The sequence below is a fragment of the Corvus cornix genome, chromosome 2 (assembly GCF_000738735.6).
Source record: "Corvus cornix cornix isolate S_Up_H32 chromosome 2, ASM73873v5, whole genome shotgun sequence".
Classification (NCBI taxonomy): domain Eukaryota; kingdom Metazoa; phylum Chordata; class Aves; order Passeriformes; family Corvidae; genus Corvus; species Corvus cornix.
Genome location: NC_046333.1, coordinates 120,881,769 through 120,902,689, shown reverse-complemented (window position 1 = coordinate 120,902,689; position 20,921 = coordinate 120,881,769). Strand labels below are relative to the sequence as shown.

Sequence of the window (20,921 nt, the reverse complement as noted above, 5' to 3'; positions counted from 1 at the left end):
TAAAATATGAATGCTTCTTCTGTTTAATCATTAAAAAAAAATCCAGCTGTGAAAAGAAATTTTTCGGTAGCTTTCTCTGTATTTTTAAGTGTCCTAGATCATCTCCAGACACCAAATATAAATTCATAGAAAACCTCTGAGCATCTATGCAGCTGATGGAGGTGTTTCACAGTTGAAAAACCTGGTCTTACACTGATCAGTCTGTTCCATGACTCACTGCTCCATACAGTTGGAAGAAATTAACCTGTTTAAAACAGCTCATTCAATGTATGTGGTGCACACTCAGTTCTGGCAAGGCAAAGCAATGCCAAATAGCTACACCTTAGTTTCTTGCCCTGTATTCATTAGCTACCGGCAGCAAAAGCCATTCTGACAACACTTAATTTCAGCTATAAATTAGTCCAATTCTTTATATTTCTTTTCCATATATCCACGGGGAGTGTCTGCCTGACAGAAACCTTAATGAATAAAAATAGCATGAATTTCGCGAGGGTTGAAGGGCCGCTGCACTCGGCCTGGATCAGCGCCGCATCAGCGTTGATTTTTTCAGACCTCTTCGTTCATCGCTTTAACTTTGCAAGAGCCTTCTGTTACTGAGTTGGTTTTTTTTAATCCACATCTAGCTTGTCTCGTAATGTCTCTTCCCTCTGTGCTTCCCGGTTGGCTTTCTTCCTGTCTGCTTTCTTGGAATTGGGTGTCTTGTTACTGTTCTTTCTGGCTACACAGAACAGTGTGGGCAGAGTGGCGGCGGGAGCTCGCTGCCGGCCCGGGGGCACCTGCACCGTGAGGCTGCCACTCAGTCGTACCCAGCACGAGCCCAGCGAGCGCGGCCTCCTCACGCTTTCCGGGAAGCCAGCTGGCGGGGGTCTGGTGGCCACTAAACTGAGCTAGAACCCGCGGTGGAGGAGAGAGACATCCGTGGTGAATCGGGATAGCGGGGGGGGGCCGGTGGGGAGTAGAGGACCCGAAGCGGGGACAACCCGCTCTGTAAGGTCGCGCCTCCTCCGCGATCCCGGAGGGGACCCACGGTCGTTTTCTGTCGCCGCTGCCTCGGTAGGAGAGAGAAGCTGGGCCGGTGCCCCAGCGCGGGATTCGGCCTACCGCCAGCGAGTATCCGGCCAGCGCTGCCAGGGACGCAGCACCACTGCCCAGGTGCCACGACACGGCTCCGCTCGGCTGTGCTGACAAGCCCCGGCCACGCCGCGCCCCGGGTTGGTGGGTTTGAACTGGCGGGCGCTGCCCTCGCCAGCGCGGGCGGGCGCAGGCGCCGCCGGCCGGCAGGGGCGCTGCTGGCGGCGGGGCGGGGGAAGCGGAGAGACGGCGCTGCCATTCCCCGGCTGCGCGGCCGCCTCCTCCCCCTCCGCCTCTTCCTGGCCGCGGCTAGAGGAGCTGTGCTGGCAGCGGGGAGGCGGCGGCGGCGGCGCCCAGCTCCCGGCCCGCCATGGCGATCCGCAAGAAGAGCAACAAGAACCCGCCGGTGTTGAGCCACGAGTTCATCGTGCAGAACCATGCGGACATCGTGTCCTGCATGGCCATGATCTTCCTGCTGGGGCTCATGTTCGAGGTGAGGCGGCACCGACGCCCCCGCCGGGGGTCCTCTTCCCGCTTCCTCCCACTTCACCGGAGGCTCTCGGTGCTGGAGGGGAGGGAGGGCGCAGGAGTGCCGTGGCAGCGGGGGAGGCTGCGCGGGCGGGCGGCGGAGCCCTGCGGCTTCCCCCAGCCAGCGCCGCCGCCTCCCGGCGCACCTGCCCGCCCGCCCCGCTGGACGCGGGGAGCGGAGCCGACCCCCGCCCCGCCGCACGACCCCAGAACCAGCGCGGGCGCCCTCCCCGCGGCGCGTCCCCGCTTCCCCGGAGGGAACGCCCTTTTCCCCGGCTCGGCTTGGAGAGGCGCAGCCGTAGCTGCCGCCAGGACCCGGGTCCCGCTTCCCCGCCGCCTCGGGCGGGGAGCCGTGCGGGGCCGGGAGCGGGGCGGCGCGCTGCCTGCCGCGGGAGTTCCTGCGGGCGGCGGGGTTACGTGGCAGCCAGGGCGGGGGGGAGGAGTGCGCGGCACGGGCGGGGAGGGGGCGGGGGGCGAGGCCCGGCCGCGACAGCCGATCCCCCGCTCTTTGTGTGCGCGGCCCCGCCGGGCCCCGCGGCACTACGGCTCCCGGCGGGCGGCGCGGCGGGAAGGGAAGGGAAGGTGGCGGTGACGTGTCCTTAGGGCCGCCGCTCGGGTCCCCCTGCCCGCGCCCCCGCGCCGGCCCCCGCCCGCGGAGCATCCCGGCGGCTCCAGGCGCCGTTCGGCTGGGCTGGGCACCCCCGCCGCCTCCTCCCGCCTCGGAGATGCGCCGAGGTTTGGCAGCGGCCGAGGGGAGCTCTCCCTCCGGCCTGAGGGCGGCCCTGCTGCAGGCCCTCCGCTCTCTGGGCCCCCATGTTGAATGCAGATGTTTTAAAACGTGCCCTTTTGGCACTGGAAGGGTAAATTACCTGTGTGACTGCCAAAATGTTATCAGTGATCTAATATCGCTGACGATCAAATGAAGACACTGTTGACCAAATGTTTCTGGTATTTTAGATATTTGTTTAGACATTTATTTTAGACATTTGTTGAGGGTTGTGAACCTTTTTGTTATAGGGATGGTTTTCAGGATGGTTTTATCCAGCTGTTGGTACAGCTCAGCACTAAAGGCCAGTGGAGTTAGGAAGAAGACAGATAGATCGATAGATATATGAAAAGTAAAAACAGGGCAGACCAGCTGCACTGTTGTGTTTGGGTTTGCTATAAAAAATCACCACGATAGCTGTTATATGGTGGTTTCCTGGGGAATGACATTAAAGAGGTGAACCTAAAAAGTTACTTTTTGTGCCTACATCAGCCTTACTGTATTAACAGTATTTCTGGTAGGGTTAGAAGTTTCGGGGGATTGAATGTGCAGAATTCTTTTGTTTCCATTTTTTTTAACCCACAGTGTTTTCTAGCCCAGCGTAAAAAGGCTGTGTGTCATTGTTGGTATAGATGTGGTATGTTTCAATTTTTTAAATGCTTTGATATAAGTCTTGGAAATCACTTGTTGCGGTTAATGATGCTATGGTAAGGTGTTTACACTGCTTAACTTGTACAGTTCCAGTACTGAGAGTAGCTGACAGAGCCTTCAAAGGGCAGTTCAGGATTGAATACTGTTCTGAATTGTCCTATGAGGGCTCCGTTGATGAATAGGGAGCCCGAGGCAACTTCACTAATTTAAGCAAACTAGTTGGATTCCCTGAAGTTACATGGACTGAACAGTCTGCCACGTATTCAGGGTTTCATAGAAAATCTGGCACTTGTTGACAAAGCACTAGTTTTTAAATTCTCACTTCCTGTGAATAATGAGTACTGGTAGTAACCTAATCATTATCTTCAGACACGCAGCATGTCCTTCCAAGATTCCTAAAGGGGCTTGGGTTTTTTGTCAGCCCTATTAATTACCACATAGACCCTGGGTTTTTACAGCAATGAGAAAATATCTGATCGTGAATGTGGTAAAACACAATTATTTTTCCCTCTCATTTAGGGCCTGTTAATTCATGTTGGGATTCAATGAAGATGTGTTATAGTTAAAAATAAGTTTATGCTTATTGACAAATACGAACTTGTACTCCATCTTATTTATTGGGGGTTTTAGAATATCTCCACCCCTCTCCCCAAAGAAAGCCATTAGGACAAACATCTTCTCTTCAAATTGCTTTTATGTATTCTGTTTTTTCTTACAGCCCATCATAATGGGGTAGTACCACTACTGGTAAATTCAATTTCATTTGTTTTATGCTTCTTGCCAAAGGATCCCCAGGGTCAAAAGAATGCTGATTGTACTGAGTTGGTATCCCACTGGCCTGAAATTGTTTTCTGTTCTTCATGCCTTTTTTCGTTCCCTGTTCACATTTTTCAGATGACCCACAGATGTATGAATATGATAACTGACTTCCAAATTTTGTCAAATAAAAAAGGTACTTTTAAATAAAGTTTATTCTCAGCCACTGCTGAATGCATCATGGTCAAGGGACTCCATGATATTGTACATTCTGTTAATGTAATAATACAGTATGGACTAAAGACAAAATTGTAGCATATGTCTTCATTTTATTGTTGTAGGAAAGGCCGTTTGTAAGTAGCATTTTCAAGCATTTTTCATTTGGCAGGCTGAGTATTCTGTAAACAAAACTATAGAGACCACGCAATGTGTGCTGCCCTTGCAAAGTCAGGTGCAGCAGTGAGATAATGGGAGTTGATCAGTTTTTTGGGAGGAGACAAACATGCTGGGCAAGGGTGCCAAAACTATGGGCAAATGTTTCCAGTTCAATGTAGTTTATTTCCATGAGGATTTATAGCACTTTTGGTTTTTCCTCTTTCAGATAACAGCAAAAGCAGCCGTCATTTTTGTTACACTTCAGTATAATGTTACCATCCCTGCCACAGGTATGTATCTTGCAGGATATGAGACAGTGTATCAGACATTATTAGTATGCCACGCTTCCTAGACTTGACAGAAAGGGAATTTGTCAATCTGAATAGATAATGAACATCTTTCAAGAATTCCACTTTATTAAAACAGTGTTTTAACTAATTAGGTTAGAGACAGTGTTTCTGTTCTGCTGTTTTTGTTATTAGTGCTGAACCACCATCTGACTGGTAGATAAATTCATGTGAATTCTTGCTCTGGCTTTGCAGGTGACCATCCTTAATAGTCAAAGTGGGGCGATAGTTTAACATATTTTCATTGTCCACTTTCGGTGTATTTGGGTAAGCTTCCTAAGTGCACTTAAGTTTTTAGTCTTATAGCACCTTTCCAGAGTCAAAATAAGTTTGTGATGTGATGGAGAAGATAACTATAAGCAGTCTAGAGACCTAGCTCATGGTGGCAGTTTAATTTGACTTTTATTTGTTCAGCTAACTACATGCTACTTCTGTCTGAAAGGTTTCACTCTGAGAAATAAACTTATTAACCATTAAACTGTATTGGTGCCTAACAATTAATTCTGTTTGTCTTTTAGAAGAACAATCTGCAGAAACAATCTCTCTCTATTACTATGGCATCAAAGACTTGGCTACAATTTTCTTTTACATGCTTGTAGCAATAATCATACATGCTATAATTCAGGAGTATGTACTGGATGTAAGTACAAAATATTAATTCCTTTCATCAAGATAATTGTCAGGTTTTAATTAGACTTTAAGACTATTAACTTGAAAGTAAACTTCTGCATTGAAGTTTTTAACTGTAAAAACATGCATTAAAACTTTTAGACATTCTAATGCAGTTACCAAATAGATGTTAAGTACTGCAGCATAAAAATAACAGTGAACTTTCTTTTCAGAAAATTAACAGGAAAATGCACTTTTCAAAAACAAAGCATAGCAAGTTCAATGAGTCTGGGCAACTTAGTGCATTCTACCTTTTCTCCTGTGTTTGGGGAACGAGTATTCTTGTCTCTGTAAGTATGCTTCTTCTGTTTGTATGACGAGATTTTTAAAAATTCAATTATGTTGATGATGAATATGGCTTTGGCTTATTTTTCTGTTTTTAGCTGGTTTTAATTTTAAAGTGGGGATAAGTTTAAGTATTCTGTGTGGGTTGTAGTGATAACTCAGTATAGAGCCCGTAGTGTTACTGTTGCTCAGTCTTGAGTTGATTTACTGTTGAAATGAGTCAGGTAAAACCATTTAACTCTATTATGGTACTTAATTCTCTGTAGGGGTTTTTTGTGTTGGTTTATTAATATAAAATAAATGTTTAGAAAACACCACACATAGCATTTTGGAGCCCAGGGAATGGGTATATGACAGATTCCTGTAGCCTCGGGTCAGTGTGTGCTTTTAGGTGACATGCCCTTTGCTAGTGGCTGGATGTGTATGAGCTTAGCTTCATAGAAGGGGAAAAGTGTGCCTTTTTTTTTTTTTTTTTTTTTTTTAACATAATAACTCCTGGAAAAACTTTCTCTTAGTTAAGTTCAATGTTTTCAGTGGTTTACAAGAGAGGACTTGTGGCTGTAGTAATGCTGGAATAATTTCCATCTCATAAAGACATTGTATCTTGAATGATCACTTGATTTGTTTGGCTGCTTTTCTTTTTCCTAAGCCAGTGCAACTGTCTTTTGTTTTGGGGATTTGTTTTCTGCGTTGGTTTGGTTTTGTTTATTTGTGATTTCTTGAGGGCTTTCTAAAAAAGAAAATTTACAGATCCTGTAGTTTTACTTGTGTATGTAGATGTGTGCGTTTTTGTATGTACACATGTGCACATACATAAATGCATACATGTATGTCCAGTCATTATTTCTGACTAGAAAGTAACATCTTAGAGCATTTATTGGGATTTTTTGTTTGTTTTTTTTCTTTTTTTAGGAGAACTATATATCAGATCCAACCTCTCTGTGGAGGGACTATCCGCACACTCTGATTCCGTAAGGCCTCTTCCTTAGAGGATTGCTGGGGTAGAGGAGGGAGTGTTTTAAGCCTAGGATGTGTCATGTACAATCTGTGTAGAATAAGTAGTTTGTAAAACTGCATTAGTCACTAATGTATTTTTGGTCATATTTATGTGGCCTCTTGATTCTTTTGACAACTTGTAGCATACAAAGTTCTTTTTCTGTAGGCTATTACTTAAAGAATTAAGTTTTTGTGAGCTTTGTCTTAGTGATTTTGTTTTTAAAAATATTAGTTTAGAGTTGGCTGGCAGGAAAGATTTGTATTTTTTCTTTGTTTGAGACAGTGATAAAATGAGTTCACTAGAAGCTTCTGAAATGTTTTAAGTTAATTCATAATAAGTAATATACTTCAATTTTTGCTGTATTGTACAGGTTTCAAATGAAGTTTTTCTACATCTTACAGTTGGCATACTGGTTTCATGCTTTTCCAGAACTGTACTTCCAGAAAACTAAAAAGGTAAGTTCAAAACGTAAATGGGAGGAACTCCAGGGCAAGGTGGCTTTTTTCTTTTCAGTTAAATCCTAATTGCAGTAAAATTGCTAAATATCTGTTGTGTAAATAAAAATTACTGGTATTTCTCATCCACTGAAAGAATTTTCCCTAGAGCAAATGAACGTGAGATTTTCTTTTCAGCTCTTTTTTGTTTTGTTTTGTATTGTTTCTCAGAACTGATAGACTGAATAGGCTCATTGAAATCACGGTTGCTTCATGAATCATGATATAGGTGTAGAATATAAACGGTGAATAATTCTGTACATCAAAGGAGTATGAAAGTCTGGGATTTGATTTAAATAGCATTTTCCTCAGCAGAAGTTCTGGTTAGTTATGTATTGAAATTTTTTCCAGTGCTCGATTTTTAACAGCATCATTTTTCCATTAAGCGTTTTCTCTGTTTGGGCTCTGATAACACTGAGTTTGCCACAGATTTTTTGTAGCACATTTTTTTGCCTTCCTGGACCAAAATAGTCTCTTTGAATGTTTTTGCTCAGGATCATTTTGCATAGACAGTTTCCTGCTTAAACTTTCCTGTTGTAAACTCCTCAGTATGGCTTCACCAAGGGCAAATGATACTTGACTAATTTAGTGGCCTTCCATGGTGGAGTGACTGCATCAGCAGATTAGGGAAGAGCTGCTGATGTCATCTACTTGAACTTCTGTTAAGGCTCTTGGCAGGGTTCCCCCAGCATTCTTACCTCTAAATTGGAAAGAGATGGATTTGATGGATGGACTGTTAGATGGACAAGGAACTGGCTGGGTGGCTGCTTCCAGAGAGTCAGTGAGTCAATGTCCAAGTGAAAAGCAGTAATAAGTGGTGTTCTTCAAGGCTCTGTACTGGAACCAGTGCTGTTTAACATCTTCGTCAATGACATGGGCAAAGGGATCAAGTGCACCCTTGGCAAGTTTGCAGAGGACACCAAGCTGAGTGTTGCAGTTGGTTTGCTTGAGGAAAGGAATGCCATCCAGAAGGATCTTGACAGGCTTAAGGACTGCGTCCTTGTGAACCTCATGAAGTTCTACAAGGCCAAGTGCAAGGTCCTGCACCTGGGTTATGGCAATTCGCAGCATCAGTACTGGCTGGGAATTAATGGGTTGAGAATGGCCCTGCAGAGAAGGACTTGGGTGCATCGGGAGGATGAAAATGCAACATGAGCTGGCAATGTACCCTTTCACCCCAGAAAGCCAGTTGTCACTTGGGCTGCATAACAAGCAGTGACCAGCTGGTAGAGGGAAGGGATTCTACTCTGCTCTGGTGAAACTGCTCCTGGAGTGCTGCATCCAGCTCTGGGGTTCCCAGCACAAGAAAGGTACGGATCTGTTTGAGTGGGTCCAGAGGAGGGCCACGAAGATGAACAGAGGGCTGGAGCACCTCTTCTATGAAGGCAGGCTGAGAGAGTTGGGGTTGTTCAACCTGGGAGAGAAGGCTCCAGGGAGAACTTACAGTGGCCTCTCACTGTTTGAAAGGGGTATGTAAGAAAGATGAAGAGAGACTTTTTATTGGGGTCTGTAGTAACAAGGAGCAATGATTTTGAAAGAGGGTAGGTTTAGAGTAGATCTGAAGAAATTCTTTATGATGAAGATGCTGAGACACTGGAACAGAATGCCCAGAGAAGTTGTGAATTCACTTTCATTTGAAATGTTCAAGGTCAGGTTGGATGGGGCTTTGAGCAACCTGATCAAGTGATTGATGTCCGTGCCCATGGTGTAGCAGTTGGACAAGGTGATCCACAAAGGTATCTCTGAGCCCAAACCACTCTGCGACTGTTGTTGCTCTGTGACTAGGCTGCATCTCTGTTACCAGTTCTGCTTTATTCAAGAAAATGAAACATAGGTGTTACATAACCATAGGTCTTTGTACAGGAGCCTGGAAGAGGCTTGGTAAAATAGTAATGAGATGCACTGTTTTTATGCTGCTCAGATGCAGTATGAATACTGTTTTGCAGATACACTGCAGCTGATGTTCCCCTGTTGAGCTAGTGATACCTCTCAAATTTGACTTCACAGCCAAGTGTGGAGATTTTTCTTAAAATAACTTCAAGAAAGCTGTCACATGTGGCTTAAGTGCTGTATGTTGAATAGTAGTGTTTTACTTGGTTGCTGCTTTAAACTGTGCACTCTGACTTTTGCATTAAGTTTAAAGAGTGATAGTTCATTTGTTTTAGCAAGTTCATAGTTGATATTTCTTTAACCACAGCTTAACCTCTGCCATCTTGGCTTCCTTGCCTTATTCCTTCTCATGAAGGAATTTTACGGCTTTTGCTCAGGTTTGGTTATCTGTCCTGCTGACATAAACAAAAAAACTTCTTAACTCTGGTTCCTACATAGTCATGTATACCTGCATGTGCATTATTCCACAAGGCCAGCAGTCTCTGACAGTTTTTCTAAGCAGGCAGCATGGGCTGTTTAAATGTTGCCTCAGTTATAAAGTTGCCTGGTTGTGCTTGGAGAAACTGATCATTTGTACTGACTGTTGTCTTTGTCTGAAATAACTAATTTTTCATTTTCTTTCAGATAATTTAGAGTAGGTCTTTCTCCACCTGTTTTCTTGCTCTTTGTGTATTATGAGTGTGGTGTTCGCTGTTGTCACAGTTGTTTGGTTCTGTGGGTTTGTTGGATTTGATATGGAGTATTGAATAACATAGTACAGCTCTTGTAAGATTAAAATTTTAGGCCTTTTTTAATTACATGTAGACAAGATAAAGCTAAAGATCCTTGCTTGAAGATTAGAGAATCTTTTCAAAAAGGAGTATTTTAAACACAACTGAATGTACTCTGCTACCACTCCAAAATAGGTTTGTATTGTGATCTGGCATACTTCAGTGGTTCTTGTGTTCACAGGTGGCACAATCTGCTCTCCATGTGCTATGTGTTTTCCTCTTCATTATTTCATCTCCATGAAGTGTTCACTTTAATAGGGCTGGCTAAAGCCTGACTTAAACTGGGACCACGTGGTTTAGCATGACTGGTTAATAACAGTATTCTCTGTATTTGCCAGCAACTGTGTTCCAGAATTTTGGATGACCTTGAATTTTTAAAATTGATGTCAACACTTAGAAAACTTTTTATTTTGATTTGTAGACTGTTATTTTATTCTGTTGCAATCTAACAATTTGATGGGCAGCAAACATGAGGAACTGTAGGATCTGATGATACAGTAATACATACGAAATAAGTACTTTAATAGCTTGTACAAATTCACAGTGGTCATAACAAATAGAAGTGGATCCTTTTAAAAAGCATCTTTTGCACGTTTGATGCCTTTTCTCACAGTAGCATATGTAAGATGCAGAGTATTACTGGTAAGTAAGCAATAAGTTGTGTGTGCAATTAGATGATCCAGGCTGAGTAATTCAGTGCCAGACCAGGCCATGTTAAGGTAGCTGATAAACCAAGAAGAGTTTCCAAGACTGGGGAACAGTTTGTAATAACAGATAGCATTATACAATACTGTATAACGTTGTGTATAACACACGGTCCCTTCTTTATCCCTGGTAGGAAGATATCTTTCGCCAGATTGTCTACATTGGACTTTACCTCTTTCATATTGCTGGAGCCTATCTCCTGAAGTAAGTCAATTGTAAACTTATGCTGGCTCCCTTCTCTGCCTTTAAACATCTAACAAAATGTCTGAATGTTTGTTTTATTTGTTTTGATAGTCTGACCCATCTTGGACTTGTTCTTCTGGTATTGCATTACTTCGTTGAATTTCTTTTCCACATATCCCGTCTTTTCTACTTCAGTGATGAAAAATACCAGAAAGGGTAAATAGTCTTTATCTTTAAAATGCATGTAATTTCTGTCTTAAAGCCTATTGCATTTAACTAACCAGAAACCAAAATTACAAGGAAGTTCAAACAGTGTTTCTTAAGCAACCACAGTTCTCCAGACTAATGTTAGTACTTATATTTCTAAACCATCAGTATACTTTTTACCTTGTTTTAGCCTGTTTAAGTAAATATTAGTAGCAGTATAAAATGAAATAAAATCTCTCAATGTGTGCTAATGTAGAGAAAGGAACAGGACTGGTTGCTAGTACAGCCAGTTCTGTAGGAACTAATAATGTGCTTTTGTTCTAATAGTATTGGAACGCACTTTGCACTGAGTTGAAATTAGTTTTCATATCATAATACAAGATGCATTTAAGATAGGTGCAAAATCATGAATCTAGGTAAGTTCTTACATTTCAAACAAATTTGCATGGTGAAGGGTAAACATCTGCATTGTTAGTGCCTGTATTTTGAATGGAGAGTTCATTTAGTGTTTGTGGTGTTTTTATTTCTAGATTTTCACTGTGGGCAGTTCTTTTTGTTTTGGGAAGGCTTCTCACCTTGATTCTCTCAGTCCTCACTTTTGGCTTTGGACTGGCAAGAGCAGAAGATCAGCAGCTGAATTTCAGTACTGGGAACTTTAATATCCTGGCTGTTAGGTATGGTAAACTTGGAACAGTTCTTAAGCATGTGCTGTAAACCCATGTTAAATACACAGTATAAGTGGTATGGTACTACTGCCGGTAATTCTGAATTATTGAGTGTTTTCATGCAACCAATGGGATCAATAGGAACAGCTTATGTAAAAAACTTATAAGGCACAGTGAAATGAATTGACTGATGTACAGTCTACAGCTGAGAAGTCTAACTGGTTAGTCTTCTTTTTTGGCTTAAAAAAAAACCCAAAAAACCAAAAACAAACAAAAAAAACCCCAAACCACTACAAAAAAAACCCAAAACCAAGCAAACAGAGTTAAAAGGAATATTCAGTTAGAAACACTAATTTCAATTGTTGTAGAGTTAGTAAATTGAATTCTAGATATAATTGCTGTGAGTTTATCTTAGAGGTCAAGGCATTATGTCCAGAGCATCTTTGGTCCTGATTGAAGATTTCTGTTTCTTTCTCTGCCTTTATTATGGCTTCTATTGCTGCTGCATGATCCAACTACCTGGCCTTCATATGAATGCAGAAAAGGAAGTTATTGAAACATTGACAATTTCAGCATTATCTTGCAAAATTGATACTCTGTACTGCAAGACACTCCTGAACCATTTTCAGCTGTTACTACCTGGTACCCTGACAGTAATTCTGAGAAAGACAGCAGGAAAGAAACCTAGTACTTGCCAGTTCTTATGGGCAAAATTTTCACTATCACTCGATTATATCTAGTTTTGATCATCTGTGCTTGAGCCCAGTCTCGCCCTATGCGGGCAAACTCTTGGCTTAGAAAATGGGTGTTACCAGGAGGAGGGGATGGAAGTTGCTGAAAAACCTGAGGTGTTCTACTTTCCTTTTCTGTTTGAATAATGAGACAAACACACTGATAAAACTTTACCTGTTACTTGTTTCTAGAATCAGTGTGCTGGCCTCCATCTGCATGACTCAGGCATTTATGATGTGGAAGTTCATTAATTTCCAGCTTCGGAGGTGGAGAGAGCATTCTTCTTCTCAGCCTCAGTCAGTGAAAAAGAAGTTTGTATCAGCTAAAGGAAAGACCTCCAGAAAAGAAAGAGGTTTGTAGTTTCAGTTTTTCTGTCGCCTTGACTTCTCAAAACCAACTTCAGTTTGCTGAAGAAGCATTTTGTGTTTAAGTTGTGAGATGACTCAGCTTACAGAAGCAGTAGTGGTGAATATTACTGTGGGAAGAATAGATTTTAAAAAAAAACACTATATGTTGTTGGGTTTTCTAAGTGCCCAAATTAAGGAATTACTGTGATTTTTTAGTTATTGCAGCATATTTTTATTATCTTTAATTTAATTACTTGAACAAAATGTGTCATGTTTATGTTTTGTTCCTTTATAAAAAGGGAACAGATGCAATTTTAGATCTGTTCCCTTAGACACTTATTTGTAAAATTTTCTTCCAGTGGATTTCAAGCTTGTTTTTCATTGCCATGAAATTCTGAGGGCTTAGGGCAAAGAGGTAGTTTGATGATCCACCCAGTGAAAATTTTTGTGTTAGAAAGTGATAGTTCTTTAAGGAAAGGTAATAACTACTTACTACTCTAAACCTGTGTTGAAGCATTTGGAAACAAGCTGATGAGTCCAGGTTTGACTTTTTGGTTATGTCACACCCTTTTTATGGAAAGGGCATGAAATATGAACTGAATGCTCTTTCCTCCAAGAAAAAGTTATGTGCTCTTTTTAAAAAAAAATTTAAATCCCTGTACTGTGTTGCACCAACAGTTCAGCTTTTGTGTATTTAATTGCTAGCTTGAATAATTTCTGCACTCTTTTGAAATGGCAAAAATTGTTTCAAAATCTTTTTTCAGCACGATCCTTTGATCCCAATCATGTGTTACCAACCTGTTCCACTTTTTGACACATTCCATGTAATATGTGTCAAGACCGTTTGCACTGAGAACTGAGATTTGTGGTGGGAGATCAATAATTTTTTTATTTCTCCCAAGTTTCTATTTTTATTAAAATTGTGTGTTTTAGAGTATTGCTGCACTCCCTTTGGATGATTTGTAATTATCACGACTTGGCTTTTGTGTAGTGTTGGGGGGGGTTTTTGCATCTGAATATTCAGTTGGATTTTTTTTTTTTTTTTTTTTTTATAATTGAGTGAAGGTAGTTTCCTATGTAAATGTCCTGTTTAATCAGAGCTTCATGTTCATGGTCTTCTCACTATGGGTTTTTTTAATTTAAGTCTTTTATGTCAAATAATTTTAAAATTTGTGCCTTGATGGTGATTTAATCAGGGAGTCAGAAATGTAATAGCTTTTAAAAATCTCTTAATCTATATCATTCATGTAATTTAGTGAATCTGCTGTGTTTCACCCAACTTCAATGGAGACTTGCAAGTGGTAAACAGATAGTGAAAAAGTCAGTTAATTGGAGTTGTGGTTTAATTCACAAAATAGTTGAATTATGCCTGTCTTGAAGATTGGAGAATTTTATTCCATGTTTTAAATGGAAATAAAAGAACTCAGTCCATTCAAATTCTTCTGTTTTGAATATTCCTGTTGTCTGTTCAGAGCACTTGCATAGGGTGCAGCAAAACAGTGTTTTTGAAAGAGTAATATACACAATTGAACTGTTTAAAACACTATTTTTTTTTTGTGCTTGAATTTTTTTGGGGAGCCAGGGCACAATAAAATGTGTTACTTTCAGTCTATGCCAAAAGCAAGAAATGACAGTAGAAAAATCATGCTGGTGATGTAGGTGGGGTACCCAGCCACATGCTGATTCAAATTCTTTCTTTTACCTAACCTGTGTAAGAAAATATGATTTCAGTTAGCTGGCTTGGGTCTAGTACATTGTTTTTAAGCTTCTTTATTTAAAAATAATTTAAATGTTTTCAGAAATATCCGAAGACCTCCTTATGAAGGCTTAAAATGGTGGTGTCATTCACAGCCAGATATGTGGTCAAACAGACCTTGACTCTTTGGGCCTGTCTCTGGTCTTGTGCTCATGTGTGGTTCTCTTTGTTACTGTTTTTTGTTGTTTATTTGCATAAATGGGAGCATTTGGGTGTCATGGGAGAGAGAGGGAGGCCAACAGTTGTTTTTGTAGACTGGCCACACGCTGGTGACCTTCAACACATCTGCAGATGGAAAAAATAAGTTTAGCCAGTCCTTTGTAAAAAAATATTAAAAAAAAAATATATATATATATATATATATAAAATAATTTTTAAAAGGCACCCAAAAAAACAGCAACTGTTGCTTGAAGTCAGAATGATATGAGTCAGAGCAGAAATGTTAGGCTGCAAGCATGGTAGCTGCCTGTGCCCTATGCTCTTTAGATCTGTGTTATAAATATGGTTACTGTCAGGCAACATCTGTTTCCTTGGTTGCGGTGAAACTGAATAAAGGGGTTACTTTTCATTCACAATGGTATCATGTTGCTCCACTTTACTAGTTGTATGCCTTGTTGGTTTAGAGGAAGCTTTTGCTAACAAATCATCACTGGTGCTTGAACAGATTAAACCTCTTGAGATCTTCAAGCTGGCCTTGAAGCGGGATAGAAGTAGAGAGTTGCAGCTGGTAACACATTCCTGCTTTGTGCTCTTAGATAGGTGCCTGATCTTGAGCTCTTTCCACCTACACATACTGCAAATCTGAGCTAGTGTTTTACTTCTGTCTGTCTTACCTATGTAAATAGCTTCATCATAACATAAATGAATTCTGTATTTTGAAGTATATGCTTTAAAAATTGCGAGTATATGTGTGTATGAAGGATTTCCTCTGTATCAAATGCTTGTGAAGGTAAGCAAAGGAGTGTAATTTTAGCAAGACTTAATTATTTATCCCACCTATTTCATATTATAAGACCTGTAGCAGAGAATTGTGTATATACTGTGTCTCCAGAATTTCACAGAACCATCTCATCTACAGGTTGTGCTTTACTTTTTCACAGACTATCTTCTAAAATACTGTAACTGGTCTAGATTTTCAGTCTAGATGTATATAATGCACACATTTCAGTGTCTGGCCACATCAGGAAACTGGAATTTATTGTAGTAAACTTTAAATATTGCACTTTGTAAAAACTTCATTATACTGTTGTACTCTGAATGACAAGAGGTTTAACAAAGAAGGTACATCAGAAAAGAAGTTAAGGCTGTTTGTGTAGGACCCACAAAAATGTAATAAAATCTAAAGCATCTCACTGTATTTGAAAAATGTTTTCTTCCTTTTTTCTAGAAAATGGAATAAATGGAACAGTGACCTCAAATGGAGCAGACTCGCCTCGCAGCAGGAAGGATAAATCCTCGTAAAACTGGGTTTTATTAAGTTAATTGACTAATGTCCCCAAAGAATCTGCTTTTTACATGGATGGCCCTTCAGCACTAGAGATATTATGGATTAAAGAAAATACAATTCATGTTTTTTGATTATTGCTGTTATTTTGGGAAACTTTTTTTAAAAAGCCATTTTGACTAAAGCAAAAGGTTTATCTCTCTTCAAATACTTGGGGGGAGGATTCAACACTTTTTAAAAAACATTGACGCTTTTTTAAATATTTACTGTGATGAATAACTTAATGAGGATCACTGTTGCAGTGTATTATTTCCTTCCAGTTTTTGTAACCTTGGTGATACTGTTCTACCAACTTCACTTTTTCCAAGTTCCTCAAGAAGTATTGCAAAATTGAAGTAAAAACATAGTATGCATTTTCAGATACTCTGGGTTTTCAGTTAATTACCTTGACTCAAATTTACACTTCAATTTGGGATTCCAAGACCACACCAATAGACGTCTTTATTTGGTAGTTACTAGCTGCACGATGTCTGCTCTAAGAATTGCCCCATATCATTAAAACAAAACTGAACTAATTGGAAATGTTGCAGAGTCTTATTGTTTGTTGGTTAGAAATCTCTTACAAGGAGCAAAACACCTTTTTGAGATATAGCTTTTAGCACTTGAAACTTAGAAGGGAGTGTGTATGGTCATAGAAAGAGTTTATTTGAGTAGCACTGTTCACTTCTGTCTGTGCTTTTGAAGTGTACATATCTTGGAGAATTAGTGTGCATTGGACCTTCTTTGGAAACTTGTCTGTCTGATTTTAGGGGTGGAGGGTCTTACAATGTGTTGTGTTTGTTTTGGGAAGCAATTAATGCTCCATGAAGAGGGAATTAAATAAATGGATCAAGTTATGAGAAACATTCCTTTATTCTAACTGCTTTGCTTTGTTTCACCTCTGTTAGGACATAGGTTGATTTCTCCTATATATATTTTTATGAAAAAATATTTAAAAGCTACAGCTTCTTAAAACTGATTTATTGTGGTCTCTGCTACAACTGGAAAAATCTAAATTTAAGAATTTTTCCATTATCTTGCATAATTGTATTCAATGTGAAACTTTGCCCAGTTAGTTTTCCAGTTTAATATGCAGATAATGTTTCCTCTGTATGCTTTTGTAAAGGGTGTAATTCAACCTGTTTCACTTGAGAATGAGTGAGACATTTATTTCAGTCTTAAGAAGAAGTTGCTAAATTAGTCTACCAAGTTAACCCAAGTATTGAACTGCTTATTGATTGAGGAATAATTATGAGCAATCAAGCTGATAAATAAAATAATTTTAATTAAAAACTGTTACTATAACTGAGTTTATACCCAACAAAGTAATAAATCTGCATTCTGTATTTTCTACAGTTCAATTGCTTACTATTCAGAATAAACGTTTCTAGTACAAAATCCTCACTACAAGTAACTATCCATTCTTCAGTTGTTTAGTGCTATTTAGAGTTATTGCAGTATAATTTATTGTATGTTTCGGCTGATTACAGTCACAATTCCCAAGTATTTGGTTCACAGCTCCTGAGCTGGCCTTGGCAGACTTGTACTTGCTTAGCTTAAGAACTCTGGGGCAGTGTGCCCTGTAATACCCTGTCCTAAATATAGTCTGCTTCAGTAGAAGTGGCTATCCCATGTCTTGATTGGAACAGGTAGAACTGTGAATCTGTCTGATCTGACCGTGAAACTGGAAAACTGGAACTCGGAAATTTTGAGAGAATTGTGTACATTGTATACTCGTTGTCCAAAATCTTGGTTTGTGTCTGATGTTTCTAGAAAAACCTTCACAGATTCTGTGTGCCTTGCTCTCAACTTGTACCTTAAGCCAAAGGGGGTAAATTTTAAGTGTCTAGCCTGGTACTTGGACTCTAAATCAGTTTGCTTGTGATATCTGGTTGTACTGGGGCTGTCAGAATCATAAAGTGTGGAGGAACAAATTATGAAGGGAGCATTTAAGGTACTTCTTGAGATCTTCAAGACTGATAGGAGTCTGAGGGCTGTAATACTTGTTTCCCTAAGGCAAACTATTTCTTGTAAACCTCATTCTTTAGTAAAGTAGTCTTGCAATGTAAACTTCAGGTTAATTTCCAAAAACTTCAAAAGAATATATTCTTGACTGTTAATACTGACATTGCATTTTGTCTCCTTTTGGCCTTATGGACGGACATTCTCGGCCTTCGGACATTTACAAAAGCACTTTTGTTTCCACAATGGCTTAATATTCATCATTGCCTTATAGGAGTTGTTGGGATCTGCCAAGTAATAGAAAGTAACAACAGTTGTTCTAGAATTTGGAAAGAGTATTGGAAGCCAGTATTTTCTGTCTCATGTGTCACAACTAAAAATACATACTTATCATGTTTGATGAGGCAAAAGCAGTAATTTTAAATTCTCTACCTTGGGATGGAAACATTCATAAACTTAGAAGATACTGAGACTTCTATTTTTAGTTTGGTATTATTTGTTTTAGCATAAGAGTATCGTTTGGCTGGGTAACTTCTTTTGAATTGCTTAAAATTGATTTTCAAATGTTATTGCATTTTTGGCTCTTTGCTTGTAATCTGGGATTCAGTAAGATGGAAGAAGATTAGTTGTCTAATCATGTTTTCTTAATTATGGAATCAAGAAAATTAGAAATGGAAATGACTGAGGAGTTCATTATTATATCCTACACCAAATAAAATAGGTAGTAGTTAATTTATCCTCATCAATTACCAGGTCCCACAAAGAGAAAGCTTTGTCCATTCAGATGGATTTGAATTGAGTAATTACACAGAGAGTAGATAGGGTTTGTTGGGTTTGGTTTTTTTCTTAAACTTCCTTCTCTTTGCCCCGTCTTGTCAAAACTTTTCAAGATTTAACAACAGATGATTTCAAGCCTTTTTTGACCACCAAATGTGTGTTTATGTGCCAGGCTATTCTCTCAAAACCAGTATTTTACTTTTAAAGTGATTAATTTCAAATTACAAACAAGGAATGCAGAGCAGCTGAAATTAATTTTCAGAGTTTTAGTTTTTATCTGGACACTTTCTCCTTGACTGGTTTCAAAAACTGATTTCTCCTGTGTGAATCATTCATGAATGTGGAAATACTCTTTGGAAATACTGCTTTTCTGGTGATCCCATGCCCAAATTCAGGAATGGTGAAGGAATTTGCTAAGCAGAGAAAGTGCATAGGCTATTTCTGCTAACTTCGGGTTATGCTGAAGGTAAATTATATATGTTGGGATAATGCATTTAGAAAATCAGTTACTTGTAAGCATTTGGTATTTTTTCTAAATACTCTTTTTCTTTGAAAATTTTAGTTGTGTTGATGGCGTTACATTACCCAGAATTGTAATAAGCAGTGTGGTCCTCTGATTTAAGTAATTGGGCTTCTGTAAAAAGAGTCAATACACCTCTACAGTCCTTTGTTCTTTGAAGATTTCTGACTGACTGCACTTGAGTTGATTTTGTTGGGGGACAAAACTTGATAGGAAAGGGAAGGGATGATTTCCATAGCCATGCTAACCTGAAAGTAATGTAGATTGCTGCCAAAATTGAGGTTCTGTCCCTTGCCTTAGCTAGCAGAAGCCTTTCTGGTTGCATGGTGAGCTGGACCAGAGAGCTGGTGCACCTGAAAACAAGCATGTTTGGGTTTTTGCCATTGGGTTAGTTGCCTGATAGTAATCCCAGAGTTTCACAAGTAATTATGTATAAGCAAGAAGAAAAGTTGCATGGTGAACTGATGGATCAGGTTCTAAGGCAGCTGCCCCTTTCAACAGCATGTTGCTTAAAAATTATGCTAGATTACAGTAGGGGAGATCTTTAAAGGCTTCCAGTTATCGGTACCAGAAGGGACCTAGTCTCTCTGGTAGCTCCTACATGCCAAATCCATTAAGTGTTAATGGATTTTTTCAAATCTGGTGGGGAAGGGGAAATACTCATTGTGGTTTACCGTATTGAGATACCTTTTATCTGTCATCAGGCTTTCCAAGCGGTGCAAGAGGATACTGGCAGTGTAGAAGTAGGGATTTTGAAAATGTAGATCGTCCTAGACCAAACAAACAATATTACTTCCCTTCACAGCCAGGAAACTATGGGGTTTTTTTGCTTTTTTGGTGTGATTTTTTTTTTTTTTCTCCACCTAAACCCTTTATATATTGAAGTAGGTCTTCCAGAGAGCTTTGCAAGAATTGCACTGTGTGCATGTCTTGGTACATGGAGGGGAGGATTGTTTGTTTTCTCTTACTTTGTTTTCCTGTTTTCAGGAAGTTCACCAGCTGATTCCTAGGTCATACTTGGGTTTGGTTCCATTTCTGACTCAGCCCTTTGGGCTTGTGTTATAAATGTTGGAGACCGGCACTTTCAATAGGCTCCCTATGCAGTGGTGGTCATTGCTGTCCTAATTGTTCTCTCTGGAAAATGTCAGTATTGAAGGGACTGGAACACAAAGTAGAGACAGTGGTGATGTTTGTAACATTTACAGGCTGGTGAGAGCCTGCATACAGAGATGGCATCCAGAGAGGGGGCTGTGGTTTAATGCCTGCATCTTGTTATGCAAATATTTCGGTTATTTCTGGTGCAGGGTATAAGAATGTCCTACAAAATGAAGGCTTGGGGAATATTTAGAAGATCCTTTAAAAAGAAAAATACTTCAAAGGACTGACGTCAGTTATCATCTGTTCATCATATTTGAATCTCTTACATTGTGAGCTGTGGATTATCTTTAGAGCACTGGATTAGCCCATGCTTATTGGTTTGTTGGTGGGGTTGTTTTATGTACTGTGGGTTGTTGTGGATGTCTGGTGAGTATCCCCTCTTCACACTGCTCCCCAAACTACTCAGTTTTGGATCTGATAACCGTAAATCTGTACGCATTAAGGAATTTTGTGTGCTCTTCAGAACTAAAATAGGATCAGTGCTGGAGTGTTTCTGGATCAGACATGCATGAAGTAAGCACATCAATAAATTGAGTGTCATCAGAACCACCTTAATGGGAACTGAAACTCTTAAGGATGGATAAATTGCAATACATCTTGGATATAGCTCCCATCCACATTGTGGGTGAAATGGGACTGCTGCTGGCATCTGCCACTGTCCATTCCCTTTGGTGAGCGATGGGTGAGGAGTGCTGGGCTGCAGAAGCAGTGGGCTGGCTGCTTTCTGCCTTTTGGAGAAGTTCTTTTGATGTTGCCAATTCAAAAGGCAACAACTCTTATTTCTGGTTTAAAAAAAAAAATCATACGGCCTAGTTTTGAATCCAATA

At 40.2% G+C, this 20,921-nt stretch overlaps 1 protein-coding gene across 1 annotated transcript; it reads left to right on the top strand.

Moving 5' to 3' along the window:
* Positions 1–1,299: 1,299 nt before the first annotated feature.
* TRAM1 (translocation associated membrane protein 1) lies at positions 1,300–17,081 on the top strand. The gene is made up of 11 exons (XM_039550001.1): positions 1,300–1,564; positions 4,374–4,437; positions 5,013–5,134; positions 5,337–5,453; positions 6,361–6,419; positions 6,816–6,900; positions 10,438–10,508; positions 10,599–10,703; positions 11,225–11,368; positions 12,283–12,443; positions 15,582–17,081. Exons 1-11 carry the CDS (start codon positions 1,442–1,444, stop codon positions 15,653–15,655), a joined length of 1,125 nt encoding a protein of 374 aa, XP_039405935.1. The 5' UTR covers positions 1,300–1,441; the 3' UTR covers positions 15,656–17,081.
* The last annotated feature ends 3,840 nt before the right edge of the window (positions 17,082–20,921 follow it).